The following is a 14,867-nucleotide window of genomic DNA, read 5'->3' on the forward strand; positions in this document are numbered from 1 at the left end:
TTTTTTTGTTGTGTCATATTTCCACCTTTCTTTGATGTAGTTTTTCCCTTTTGTTTGGAGTTTATTTCTACCTTGTGAAGCTTTTGATGTCGTTGGACATTATTTTGTATCCATTATTTTTCTATAGTGGATTACTTTCTGCCTCGTGCCCGTGGTTTTTATTCTCTCGATTTGAGGGAAGTTTTCCACATTAAAATTTTCTGTGTCTCTATTTTATTTTATTGTCATCTATTTGCCGTCACTGTTGGATTTGCTCGGAAGTTATTTTGTCCAAGTTCTCACAAGTGAATAGAAGTTTTTGTACTTCTAACTTTTTCCGTAGCGCCACTCAATTCCCAACACCTTCGTGAGTAGGGGTTGTTTTTTCTTCTTTTTATGTTCTTTTCGCATCTGTTATCACAAAAAAAATTCAACGCTCCTCACAATCACAGTCCTGAATTCATTCCCCCCCACGGCTACTACCATGCGTTCAAACTCAACGCTCCTCACACTCACAGACTGGGCTACTACCCTGCGTTCAAACTCAATGCTCCTCACACTCACACACTTGAACTCACCATGTTCAGTGCTAAAACCTTGACCATCTGATCAACGTACAACAAAAGTGTTACAGACTAAGCAACATCAGGAATAATATTATTAAATAATAAATATTTCCTCCGTTTCTAAATAACTGTTCATTTAGAGAGAAAATTTTATTTCATAATAACTGTCCACTTATAATTCCAATGAAACATTAATTGGTGTTTTTCTATATAATGCCCCTATAAGTAAAATAAATGATGAGAGATAATAATGCATTTTAAAGGGTAAAATAGAAAAATACATATAATGTTTTAAAAAGTTAATAAAATTTATTGCATTCTTAATATGTGTACATCTTCATTAAGAGGAAAGTTATATTACAAACTAAGCAACATGCATCAGGAGTAGTTGATATTTAATATAATATAATATATAACAAAAACTGCATAAAATAAAGTAATGATGAAAGAAGTGGAGATGGCCATGAGTAATTAATAGAAGTAGTTTAGGAATTGAAATGAGTAATTAACAACCTTTTTAAGAATTGTTAAGTTTCTAAAGGAGTAATGATATATACACACCTCACTTTCTCTTCCATCTCATTTTCACATATTTTTCTCCCTATCTCTCTTTGCATTTCCTGTCACATCACAAATCATATCATTCATTTCTCTCTCATTCCTACTTAATCTCACAAGGTGGAGGTGGAATTGGTATGTCAACTAAACATTATTCTTTCTAAAGAGAGTTAGACATTTTGTTTGATAGAGAAGAGAGATAGGCCCAGTTTGGAAGAGCTTATTTGAGCTTATCTGACAGCATAAGCTCTTATGTCAGTGTTTGGGAGGGCTTATGCAAACAGCTTATGACCTGCCATAAGCTATTTTCAGCTTATTTTCATAAGCTACTCAGGATAGCTTATGAAAAACAGCTTATGCTTATATACAGCTTATTTTTAATTTATTTCAATAAATTTTCAAAAATAGCTTATGAATAAGCGCTTATGACATAAGCGCTTATGACCATAAGTGCTTAATTAAGCTGTTTTTCCAAACGGGGCCATAGTAGAGAAGAGAGAAGATGAGTAGAGAGAAAGAGGTGAACAATAGATTAAATTTATAGGTTGGTTGTTTGATATAATAAAAATAAATGAGAAGAAGATGAGAAAGAATGAGGTGGAAAAGAGAGAAAAAATTAACTTTTGATTAAAATAATATTTTTAAATATAAAGTATAATATAATGGGTCATGCAAATAGTAGTTGTTCAAATTTCAAAACCGCCACTAATTGCATAAAATAGAAAAGAAAAAAAAAAGAAGGGGCATCCGCAAGATTTTTTCGCATACCGTGAAGAAAAAAAAGCCAGAAACACAACATTTATCTCTCTTGTCTATAGTGTAGTCAAACTAAGTAAGGGTGGTTCAATTCATTCACCTTTCTCCTATCTCTTTCTTTTATCTCACCTCTAACAAAGTGTAAGAGCAGACAAAAAAATTCTCTTGTATAACTTGTATAACAAGTAGCACCTGATGGTTTAGATGATACTTTTGTTATATAATATAAATTAGTGAAAGATTTTGAAAAGTGTTTTCACGGGACCAAATAGCTATAAGGGCCAATATTATCTTGTTTGGCCTTAGATGATTCATAACTAAGTTAAGTCTGTATTGGTTGGACAGGACAGGACGGATAAAACGAGGTTTTATCTCATGCAACGGCTAATGAGAAAAAAATACTACATATTTAAGTAAAAAAATAATATAAAAAAAAAAGTTTCCATGTCCTGATATATTCTTTTGACCCATCCTATGCATTCTGTTTATCACAGAAATTATTCCGACTTCGACACTGCTGCCACTGTCTGTTGTGTCACCCAAATCAAGCTCCCAGCCAATGCTGCAGAAAAAGCTGGTAACAAGTCACTCTCACTCTCTCTCTTTCATTTTTGACTAACAGATAGATAGAGACAATGCAGTTAAATTGCAAAATGAAAAGCTCTTACGTCCATATCTATTGTTCCATGCTCACATTTTGTTGCTACATCACATTCCTTTTGTTTTGTTCCTTATGTGCAATTGATGAATATCTTCCCATTTTTGGTATTGCCTTGGTCAGAGGATACAATCTCTGCCACTGACAGTTTTCTTCTTTTTCTTTATCCTTTTATTCTCTCAACTCAAGTGAAGTCACTTCTCTGGAGATAGAGAGTACTCTTCCTAGTGTTTCAATTCTGCACCATTCATTTCACTTCACTCAATGGCTCAACAACAGGTATAATCTTCATCTCTCTCTCTCTCTCTCTCTCTCTCTCTCTCTAGTGTTTCAATTCTGCACCATTCATTTCACTTCACTCAATGGCTCAACAACAGGTATAATCTTCATCTCTCTCTCTCTCTCTCTCTCTCTCTCTCTCTCTCTCTCTCTCTCATTTCATAAAATGGGGTTGTTTGGAAATTTATTTATTATAATACATTATTCAAAAAAAATAAAATGCTGTTTGCTTGGGTGGTTTAATTTGGGGTTTATCAATGCAGGAAGAAGGGTGGCCTTTGGGGCTGAGATTATCCAATGCTAGAATAGGGTTGTTAAGAAATGGTGAATTCTCTGGGTCAATCTCCTTCAGCACTCTGCTCACTGATTCTCCAACCCATTATTCAATCGATTCTTCCTCAGATCTTGATACACAGGTTGGTATTTTGTTTCAACACAAAAGTTTTATAACAAAATATGTAAGTTTGCTAGGCTTGCTTTGTTTTTATGCTTTCTCTATGCATTTCTCTCGTCATCCTTTTGCTTTTGTTGATATCACAACATGTGACCAAGTGTTTTGGGTATTTAGTATGTTTGAGAGAACATTTAAGCTCCCAAAAGTATGTGTATGTTTGGACATAAAACCACTGCGAAGCAAAAATCAAATCATGATGAACAACCCTAGAAGTTAAGAGAAGTTGCTTTCATCCATCGTTATTTTAACTTTCCGAGCTTTTCCACATTGTATCCAAACATGAATTAGGCCTTGTAAACTAAACTTGATTTTGCTATGTCAGCATGTTTAGTTGCAATAAAGTAAAATCAAATTTGATTCTGGAAGCAAGTTTGGGTGGAAGCTAAAAAATGTAGCTTTTGATTGAAGTGATCATATATATAGTCACAGAAATAGTGATTGCTCAAATATTGTGCATACTTGCATACCATGATTTGGCTTTTTTGGCATAAAAGAGTGACTATTATTTTGATAGATCATTGATATAAGATGGGAGTTGCAATTCTCATCACCACCTTTTTTTTCTGTTATTTAGTCAACCCAAAACTATAGAGAACAGGGCATTTTTTTTTATGTTATCAAATGCATAATAATGATAGTAATAATGAAAAGAAAAGAAAAGGAAAAGATAAAGAATGGTATAGATGCCTGTCTTAGTGTATGTTTGTAAGTTCAGTAGATTTTCACATTATGAGGAGAAATAATTCTCAGAGAAGCTACATACAGTAGCTTAAAAGGGGAAAGAAGTGATTGTGAAAAATTTAAATGTTAAACCAAACATGCCTTTAAATTGGAGATAGATTCTTTACTTTTTCAAACCAGTTTCAACCATTAAGATGAAACTTTCTAGCCTTTGAATGAGTCCAAAGGAGAACTGAATAGGAAAAGGAAAGGAAACTTCATATAATGAACACGACCATAAAGCATAACCTATCTTCTTGTCTGTCTCTTTCTCTTGGCGTCTCTTTTGGATTCTAAATCTCTTTCATGCTTCCATTGTTGATTGATTCCCGTGGGGTCCAAAGCATGGCCTAGCCCATCATGCTTGAAAGAACATGATCATTGACTCAATTGAAATAATGCTTAGTTCCATGAGTAGAAAACAGACCTTCAAGAGCATGACATAAGCAAAATCATATTGTAAAGCAAATTAAATAGATAGAACATTCTACACCGAAAAAAAAAATAGAGAGAACATTACCTGAGCAACATTTTGTCTTGATTCTTTTGGAATAAGAACATGTTAGTTGCATGCAAATTAAATTGCACATTTGCACTTACACCTTGTTCGAAAGAGCTTTGAGTTTATGAGTTTATCTGATAGCATACGCGTATACGTAAGTATTTTAGAGAGCTTATGTAAATAGTTTATGACTTACCCATAAGTTGTTTTGAGATTGTGTGACTCTCGTCATTGCTTTTCGGTCCTCGATGGAGATCCCCTCTCAGTGGTTGGTTGGTGCCTGTCCTAAGTCTCTAGGTTCTGGGGCTGTTTGTGCTCGGGTTATTTTGCTGATGGGTTTGTTTCCATGTGTTTGTCTGGTTTTTCGGTTGCGAGGTTTGGCTTTGTCCATCTTTGAGTTGTTTTCCCGGTTTTTTGGGTTTTAAGGCGTTTTATCTTTCGTGGTATGAGGTTTTGTTCAACCCACGCTCTTGTTGAGTCTTTGTACATTACAATCTCTTCCAAGATTGTGTCTAATCTATATACATATATATCATTTCTCTTTCAGAAAAAAAAAAAAACTTAGAGGAAAAATAATTTATGCTAATTTATAACTTATTTTCACCTTATTTTTAAAAAATCTTAAAATAGTTTATGAATAAGCGTTTATGACCATAAGTGCTTAATTAAGTTGTTTTTCCAAATGTACACTTCTCGGCTTATTCAGTGTTGATCCTAATAGATAAGCTACAATAAATGTTTTTACTCCTTATCCAAATGGCATCTAATTCTAATAAAAGAGTTGCACAATGCTAATTTCAATTGAAAATTTAGATGAGATCATGCATGTTCATAGCTGTTTAATTGAGCCATTTTGCTAACTTGATATGGCTTGGTTTAGTCAACTGGGTCATTCTTCCGTGAGAAGAGCATCACACTTGGAAGCCTCCTTGGTGGTTCCAGCCTCCTACAACTCTCAAGGAGATCAACCAGGGGAAGAGAGGTGGAACCCTCAAAGGACAACAAAAAGAACCACAAGCTGATGAAGCCGTGGTTGTTTTCACTCTGTTCAAAGCTAACAACTGATGCAGTGATTGAGAATGATGCTCCCTCTCTTGGTCAGTACCTTATGGCAGAGAGAAGAGCTGCAAGTGCTTACAGAAGGAACCAATGTGCATCCATTTATGGACCTAATGATTTCTCCCCATTTCGAGAATGGAATTCTCTATTTGTCGGTGGCCAAGTTGCTCCTAGTTCATCAGCAATGGCTAAAGACGGTGAAAGAGAGCCAAATCAAACATCGGAGCAAAGCAATGGATATGGAACACCTGTAGTCTTCTCTTGTTTGTGCGGATAAATCAATTAATGAAGACCCTTTGTTACTCATTTCTTTTACATTATATCCAGAGGCCATTGAGTTCCTTGGTTGTTACTTCATATCCTCAACTTTCCTCTCTTGTTTGCTCATTAAGTTTCAAGTTTGGAAATTCTATTTTGCACTATGTTCTATACCAAATCAGCTTTGCAGTTTCAATTCAACTGATGAATTCAGTTCAGAACAATGGAAATATAATATAAAGCTGGGAACGCAGTTCCTTTTCCAAAATTGATAAATGAATGCCCAAGACAAAAGTAATACAAAATGTAGGATATTGACTAACCTTTCCCTCCTTTCTCTAGCGACAATTATCACATGCTAGTGATTTATCTGCCTACTATTACATTTTTTGATGATGAACAATTATGATCTTTCCATCTTATCTCCCCTAGCAAGCACATCTCTCAAGTCAGGCAAAAGCTCCTCACTATCAAACTAGAACTCTGAAATTCCAATTCTTCAGTTGAACAATTTGACTAGTTAGTAGTTACAGGCTGCATATGAATGATGATCCAAAAAAATTGGTTGAGTATGAATCCAGACAAAATGATAAAATGGATGAGTTGAATAAAAGCCAAGCAACTTTTCATCAAATGTTCATTGCTTTGGATGAAAGAGAAACCCAAGAAGTACAAATAAGCATCAACATTTAAATCAGGTGAAACCTTTTCTTATCCCCACAAGGGTAATACCTTCATGTTGTGTATACAGTATACTATACTTGATAAATTGGTAATATAAGAACACAAATATCAGCCAGAAGTCCAACCAACTGACAATTGGAGATTACAAAGACTCGAACAGACTATTTAAAAATCTAGCACACCTATTGTCACACATGATCTTAGTGATCCTTCGAACAACGGGGCAAAAATGAATTCAAATGGCATACTGCTTTAGCTAGCTAGTGTAGAACCACCACTGATGTTACAGTTTCCTTCTGTCTTTGAAGCAAAGAAACCACCAGCAATTACTAAGGTTCAACAAACCCCTCTCATTGCTTTTCAGCATCATCGATCTTTCCTGAATTGCGACCAGTAATCCTTCCAAATGATCCAATGGCTGACAAGCTCTTGAAGCTGCTGCTACCCTCACTGAAATTTGATTTTCTTGATCTCCTTGGTTTTGTTGGGTTGGATTCAACTTCTGTATCACTGCTATTCTTGATCGTGGGAACTATTAACTGAAGAATGGCACCTCGGCAAAATGGACAAACTGGTCCCGGTGTGCAACCAGTTGAAGGATCAGGCTTCTTGAGACAACATAGTGCTAGAGTGCAATGAGCACACATTTGATGGCCACAAGGTTTGACCTCAATTGTGCACACTTGGTCAAAGCATATACAGCATAAATCCATATTGCTCTCCTATGTAAGCAGACATAAACAGAAAATAAGCGATTTATAATTTTAGTGAAAATTCTAGATCATGCTCAGGCATCACTATCATGGACCAACTTCCCAGAAAATTTAAGTTATTGGGTAAAATAAAATGAATGGTTTTGTATCTACTATCTAACACATCCTCTCATGTAAGAGCCTTTAGCACTTGAAGCGATGCACACACAAACCGACCATTAGAAGAATATGAGCAATAAGGATCAAATTCTCCACTCTGATATCATGTCATCTAAATTAACTATTTCAAAAGCTTGAGTTGTTTGGTGAATGCATATAAATGTTTTTACATTTAAAAACATAATATTATATTATAGTATGATGATTAATGCATTCTAAGTTCTAACAGGCTCTAACCATCCATGCATAAGCGAAAGATTTTCTAGTATTGACAAATGAATTATACCAGACCTTTGGAAAACCTAGAATCAAGATCCAAAAGTAAGAGTTATCCATGAGTGAGCCTGACTAACAACAATTTCCTGGGTACTTTTGGGCAATAACAAGTGCCAAGAGCACAAAATTGACCGGCAGATATAAAATGCATTTAATAACAAAAAATGTTCAAAGATTACATTGCACTTATAGATGCTATAGTATTGGCTAATTTTCATGTGACCCAAAGAATATTGTCTAGGGCTGTACCAAATTACAATATTATAACCAAACCACATATTAAGGTAAAATTTCAGAGGTCTAAAACAATCAAAAAAGGAAGATGTTGTACCTCAGAGTCAGAGACAATATCATCATCATCTTTTCCTTCAGAATGTAGTGGAGATGTAGGTATGTCAGCATGCTTTAGTAGGACCTTTTCCCTCTCCCTGTTGGCTTCTAGTAAGGCATTCTCCAGTAAGGTCTTGGCCTCCTGATTGAGCTCACTGATAAACTTCAATGGAGATGGCCAAACAAGTGGTGCCGCTGATGAGGGGTCAAGCAGGGCAGCACATGCCCTGTTCTTGCGCTTCAGAGCAACTGTGAATGGTATTCTCCTGCAAGAAATCATTTCCACAAGATTTAAAACCAAGTCTGCAGAGTTTCTGTTGGTGACTATAAATTCAAGGAAATTCTAAGATTTGTGCAAAGGAAAGAACAAAAAAATTCAGTCTCTATTTAGTACATAAATGAAAGTAGTGAAAACAGAACCTGAGTATTCAATCAGCAAATATTTGAGATGTGAATATCACACCAACACAAAAAATAGTAAAACACCAAAGCTTCTAAAATGCGGCCTATTACTACTTAAAGTGAAATATTGAACCACTGTCAATGAGCGTTTTTCCCGCCAAGTTATTATTTTAAGAGCTTTGTATGTACAATATAGAGATTAAGCACTGATAATCTCAACCTTCTTCAAATGATACATAAACTTAAGTATTGAATTTCTCTATCAGTTTCTTCAGTTAATAAAGTTATGTTTTAAAGTGTGAAATACGTAAGTTATTTCTTAACCAGTAAATCGAATTGCATACAGTATCAAACAATTAGAAAATCTTATGAAGTCTATCAGTTACTTTATTCCTTCTTGTTATGCATGAAGTGAAATTTGTACACCATTTGAATATTTAATATATTTACTGATAATTTGACATGGATGGTAATTTACACAGACTGGTTTCCAAAAGAGTTGAGCATAGATTTACTTACCCAGAGGAATCTAATTGAAGCCTCTCTGCTCCCCAAGCAAGCAGCATTCGCACACAGTCAACGGAACCACCACGAGCAGCCATATGAAGTGGTGTGCTCCCGGGGAAACTGCAGAAGGTGCCTCGATCAATCCAAACGGAAAAAAGCACCAATATTCATCTAAGACAAACTAATATAACCTCCAACACAATTACTTACCCATATCCACCGGTTGAAGCACATACAAGAGCCCCATTATCTAATAGGGAATGAAGACATTCATGCCGTCTTTGACGAGCAGCCAGGTGCAGAGGGGTTGCACCATTTCCATCTCTTATGTTCACAAATCTAGCAAATCCCCTAACAATACCATAGAACAACTTGGAATCAGTACCATTCGAGTTTGTCCCTACTTTCATCCATACATGAGAGCTATTAAAGAAAGTCTAACCAAGAATCTGCAACAGGTGTGGAATGAGCAGCGGAAAGAATAGCCTTAAGGCAATCTAAATGGCCAAAATAAGCAGCATAGTGCAAGCAGGTTCTTCGGCGTAAAGAATCAAACATCAAGATCTGAAACAATACCATATAAGCAGATACCACATCAATCCTCTGTATGAGTGAGACAAGAATGAAAGTAAAACTTTTTTTCTTCCATTGCCACATCAGGGAACTTTTCGCCCACTTCTATTATGACCAAGCCTAATCTTTAAAGGACGAAACTATTTAATCTTATTATTTTATTCACAGCCGATTTGTAAATATTTTTTCACAATGTAAGTTTCTTTCTTCTTCCCCTTGAAATGAATCAAGTGTGGGTTAGAAATAAACAACAGAACAAAGATAAACATACGTTAGCTCCGGCGTCAATGAGCTTTTCCACGCAACCGGTTCTTCCATGAATCACAGCCAACATTAATGGTGTCTTCAGACAAAAAAAGGGACAAAATCAGCAAAAAAGAAAAAAATACAGCCAAGTGTGCAAACTACACGAAAGGTTTTCCTTTTCCAACTAGAAAAGCACGTGAAAACAGTGACATACCTGTTTATGGCGATTCAAGACATCGACTTTAACATTCCGGTCTAACAACATGGAAAGTACCTAACCAAAGAGTCCATCAACATAAGAGTAAGACAAATGCAGGAAGGAACAAAGTAAGTTTCATCAACCAAACAATCAATCTTAAAACCTCAATTCTCAAAAGAAACTTTCATTAGTAACTCCAATGCTTGAGAATTGGTCATGAAAGAAAGAAAAGTTGATCCAAATAAGCTATAAATCATTTAAAAATCACTTCTCAGAATCACTTCCTAGCAGCTTCTTCCAAAATCCCTTATCCCTTAAACGTTAAAACCTACTGAATTCCCAAATACCAATAGGATCAGCTTATTTTTCTAAGAATCAACTGTGTCAACCAAGAAACTACTCACACAAGCTCTTCCTATAATTGATTTTAGCTTTAGAATCAATCAAATTCAACAACAGTTTCCAAATACGCACTGAATCTAAATCAATCAAATCAATTATTCTCATTAATTTCATCAACAATTTGACATCTAAATTGAGCAACAACAAGCACCTCGATCCGTCCGTTGACAGCTGCTACATGAAGCGGAGAGAGCCTGGAACGACCAAGAGTGTGCTCCAAAACAGTGACATCTTCCTCCGCCATAGCCTCCACCACCTCCAACTCACCATTGGCAACGGCATCAAACAGAGCACTCTGACGCCGATGCCGGTGCTGATTCTGCTGATGATGCTGCAGCATCACGCAACTCATGCTCTGACCCATAGTCCTCTCCGGCGTGGATGATGATCGGTAACTACCGCACGCGCCGGGAGAGATGGCCGGTAACTACCTCACGCGCCGCCGTGGAAGGAACTTGGTTGGTTCAAGGGAACAGATTGAATGAATAGACAGTTATGTAAATGGAAAATTGGAGCGGGTTCTTCTCGGTGTTTGAACCTGCCCGCCGCGATTCCGGGCAGGCTGACCGAGACTGAGGATTGAAAGTTCACACTTTACACATTGGCAACTAGTAGCCAACTAGATCGAATTTTTAAATCTTTCAGCTATGTTAGATATTTTTAAGTAAAATAAGATTGAATAGAGTAATTTATATTTAGATATTTTGTTCAAATTTCTAAAGTATATGTTTTTTTAAATATATATGTCATCTTTCTGCAGTCAAAATTGATTTTAAGCAAAGATAGTTTAAAGTTTACACGGCATGATTTTGCATGGAGAAATAGTCAAAGTATTGTCGGAGTACTAGACTAATGTAATTTTTTTTTAATAATCGACACATGTAAGAGCAAGTTCTAATTAAAATAGAGAATAATTTATTAGGTAAAGCATACATTTTTAATATGCTCGAGATGATTAGTCTCATAGCTGTTGATTGTGAAAATACATTAGGAAACTACATTAATTTGTGAAAGCTGATAACCGCTATTAAATATTGTGTAATTGTTATTCTCACATCTCTCATCTATTTTCACCTCCCTTTTTATACGCACTTAAAATGATGAAGAGGTGGTCTAAAAAATATCTAGGAAATATGTAGTTACGTCAATCATTTTATTATATATGCATTTTTATAGCAGTTCCTTTAAAAAACAAGAAAGATTTGGGGTTAATGTTTCGTTCGAACATTTTGGGTGCTATTTTTTATTTTATTTTGTCTTAATTAAGATATTTTGAAATTAATATTTGTGTAATTTATTTCTCACCTCACCATCAGCACACTAAGGCATAGTGTGTTTTCTGATTTTATTTGGAAAATAAATAACAAGTTGATTAGAGATTGTTTAGCATTTAGTTATTTTATGATGTGCATGGACCCAACCGGAGAAGGATGTGGTTGTTAGGCCAATTCAGAGTGTATTTTCTATCCATTTGTGATACGCGTTTTGTGGAAAAAGAAAAAGGTTGATGGATTGGATACATCAATTTGCCAAATTGGTGGATACATTTCAGGTATGTGCATGATGTATACACGCAGACAGCGAAAGTTAAACTAATGTATGTGCCTTTCAAAAAATCCTAATGTATGTGAAACGTAATTATAATAGAGCAGCTGATTTTATGTATAAACTAGCTTATAGCTAGGGAACTTGTAACGTTTGGATTGAGGATGGCTATCCGTTTGGATGAAATTTGGAGCATTACCATATAAAAAAAAAAGCTAATGTATGTGAATTTTAAAAAAAAAAACACTAATGTTTGTGTCTATCCTAAAAAACTAGTGCATGTTTGGAAATTGGAGATGTTGGATATACCCTCCAAAGCACGTTAATGGAGAAGTTTCATGTTGTAGCTTATTTGCTTATGGAGGTTTAACATGAATACTAAACCTTCAACCAAACAAACTCTCTGAACTTAATGTGTTCTTTGATTCTGTTGAATTTTACATTGATACATGTTTAATTTAACACTACACATTCTATTTTCCATTCATTCATTGAAATATGTGAAATTACACTTACATTGTTACAAAGAGAGAAATAAAGATCACATTATTATTTTATCGTAAAAAGAAAGAGAAGGGATCCACTTACTTTAGGAGTAAGTTTTGAGAGTTACTCATCATCCCCATCCTCCATTTCATTAAAAAGCAATGGTTGAGATTATTTCATTTCCTCCATCGCGTGACTGATCCAGTTTTATTTATGGGAATTTCCACGTTTCTTTTCCATACTAGCAAGCCACCTCATCTCTTATGTTGGCCGATAAAAAAGAAAAGGCTTAATTCCACTTTGGGCCCCTGATCTTTTAAAAATGAGTGATCGGGGCCCCCGTGTTTAAACGTAGCGGTCAGGCACCCCAATGTCTCAAAAACGTGCGTTCCAAGCCCTTCTGTAAAGTGTCGTTTGTTTGACCAAACGGAGTCAGTGACGTCACTTAACAAAAGGGCTTGGAACGCACGTTTTTGAAACGTTGGGGTGCCTGACCGCTACGTTTAAAGATCAGGGGCCCAAAGTGGCTCCGTTTGGTCATCGCTCATTTTGGTCAAGTCACCGGGGGGGAGGGGGGCGATCGCTCATTTTTTAAAGATCAGGGGCCCAGAGTGGAATTAAGAATGAAAAAAAAACGTCACGTCACTGGCTCCGTTTGGTCAAACAAACGGTACTTAACAGAAGGGCTTGGAACGCACGTTTTTTAAACACTGGGGTGCCTGACCGCTACGTTTAAACACGGGGGGCCCCGATCGCTTATTTTTGAAAGATCAGGGGCTCAAAATGGAATTAAGCCAAAAGAAAACCTCCTTTCTTCTATTACTACTTGCGATAGGTACACTTCGGCCTTTAATAATTTCATTGCTTTAGGATGGATTTTAATTTTCGCGAATCAAAATTTAGGAGTTTCTTCTATTATCTTCGAACTTATGAGTGATTTCCCTTTCCTATCCACCATGTTAAAACATGCTCGAAATTTCGGAGCAAGGTTGTGATGGGTGCAGTCACTGCCAAAAATGCCTTAAACTTGGGTGGTTTCCACCGAACCCATGGTGTCACATCATGGGTCGAACTTTTCATCACAGGTAAATAAATGTAATAATGCTATTGAAAATTGGATTTTATTCTATTTAAATTTGAATTTGACTTTCCAAGACATCTCCAAAAGGCATAATCGGGATCGACCAACACCTCATCGGTCCAGGCACCAAAACCCCAACCAATCGAAACCCCCTATTACAGAACTTCAAACACCACTGTCATCTACCTCAACCTCCATCAACCTCGTGCCCAGGATCAAATCCTCACCTCTTCGATCCCCTAGTTGATATTTTTTTGGCATTAAGGTAGGTTCCATGTCTTCATCTCTTTGGTTGCTCTGGCCTTTGTCCGCCGCTTCGAGGGCCACCTCACAGGAGCGTTGTCGTCGTTGGAATGTCTCCTCTATTGCCAATCTTAATGAGAGAGAGAGAGAGAGAGAGAACACCACTTTAAAGATTTTTTTTCTTAGAGATCTAATTTGATTCCTCTTACAAGGAGACCTCAAACATATTTAAGCCCAAAATATTTGAACGGTCAAGATTTGGTGAACCAATGACGAGAATATCTCATTACATCCAAATGGGTTAATGGTCAAATTAGTCATTGAGTTTGTAACCGAATTTGATTTTAGTCCCTTTGAGGAGAAATGTCATTTAGTGGCGGTCATTTTCACAATTACTGGCGGTTTTTTACCGTCACTAAATGTCATTTTTTCTCAGATTGACTAAAATCATACTCGCTTACAAACTTAGAGACTAATTTGACCATTAACCATATCTCAATTCATTCCTTTCTTCTCCAACACCCTCATCCTCTTTTATTTTCCTTTGCCCCTACCTTCGTGCTCTCACTCTCTCACTCTGGCAACACTTGTCTCCAATGACAAGTCTCTACCCTACCTTGTCTCCTTTTTCCATCGTTCCCTTCTCTTTCCCTCAAACCCCCCCCCCCCCCCCCCCCCTTAAAAATAAGCAGCTACAAACACCAATGCGTGATGGCAAAAGAATCATCGCAGAGAAAAGCTCGTCCAATTTTCATGATCCCCGTGAATTTATTCTCGGGATTCTCCTTTTAATTGGGCCCTTATGGGCACGCAAGCCCGTGAAATACACAAAGGGAATCTCCTCACCCTTGGGATTCGCTTTTTAAGCAGTTCATCCACTTGTCGATATTGTCATTGTGCATCCAACTTTCACACATACATCTCTATCTTCCTACAGAACTTGCTCGGTCATCATAATTTTTTGTTTCAAAGACTTCAACCTTTTATAAGTGTTTTTCATGCAATCCAACAACAATATTAAAAATTTCCTGGGGAAACCAATACAAGATCAAACATCCTTCTTCGTTCCTGCCAGATGATGTCTATGTCAATAAACTCCACATGTTTATCTTCTGGGCACAATTCTTACAATTTTGTTTTTTCACCCCAATTGACCGAGACACTGTTTCCAATGCCCGTTAGTCTTTGCTATGAGTTCTTTTTTTCTTTTAATTTTAGATCTTCCTTCACTC

At 36.3% G+C, this 14,867-nt stretch overlaps 2 protein-coding genes across 4 annotated transcripts; one reads left to right on the forward strand and one right to left on the reverse strand.

The window, feature by feature from the left end:
* Positions 1–2,204: 2,204 nt before the first annotated feature.
* LOC130749852 (uncharacterized protein At3g17950-like) lies at positions 2,205–5,967 on the forward strand. 3 transcript variants are annotated; one of them, XM_057603214.1, is made up of 4 exons: positions 2,205–2,436; positions 2,707–2,796; positions 3,060–3,212; positions 5,353–5,967. In XM_057603214.1, the coding sequence occupies exons 2-4, from the start codon at positions 2,782–2,784 to the stop codon at positions 5,806–5,808; spliced, it is 624 nt and encodes a 207-aa protein (XP_057459197.1). In that variant the 5' UTR covers positions 2,205–2,436; positions 2,707–2,781; the 3' UTR covers positions 5,809–5,967. The 3 variants fall into 3 exon arrangements, with proteins under 3 accessions (XP_057459197.1, XP_057459199.1, XP_057459198.1); XM_057603216.1 differs by having other exon boundaries at positions 2,712–2,796; XM_057603215.1 differs by lacking the exon at positions 2,205–2,436 and having other exon boundaries at positions 2,786–2,894.
* Positions 5,968–6,459: 492 nt separating this feature from the next.
* Positions 6,460–10,881, reverse strand: LOC130749851 (putative E3 ubiquitin-protein ligase XBAT31). The gene is made up of 8 exons (XM_057603213.1): positions 10,432–10,881; positions 9,894–9,953; positions 9,705–9,776; positions 9,303–9,424; positions 9,071–9,211; positions 8,873–8,980; positions 7,953–8,217; positions 6,460–7,195 (listed from the first exon to the last, which is right to left on the reverse strand). Exons 1-8 carry the CDS (start codon positions 10,642–10,644, stop codon positions 6,824–6,826), a joined length of 1,353 nt encoding a protein of 450 aa, XP_057459196.1. The 5' UTR covers positions 10,645–10,881; the 3' UTR covers positions 6,460–6,823.
* Between the last annotated feature and the right edge of the window lie 3,986 nt (positions 10,882–14,867).

This window comes from Lotus japonicus, chromosome 3 (genome assembly GCF_012489685.1).
Source record: "Lotus japonicus ecotype B-129 chromosome 3, LjGifu_v1.2".
Taxonomy (NCBI): Eukaryota; Viridiplantae; Streptophyta; class Magnoliopsida; order Fabales; family Fabaceae; genus Lotus; species Lotus japonicus.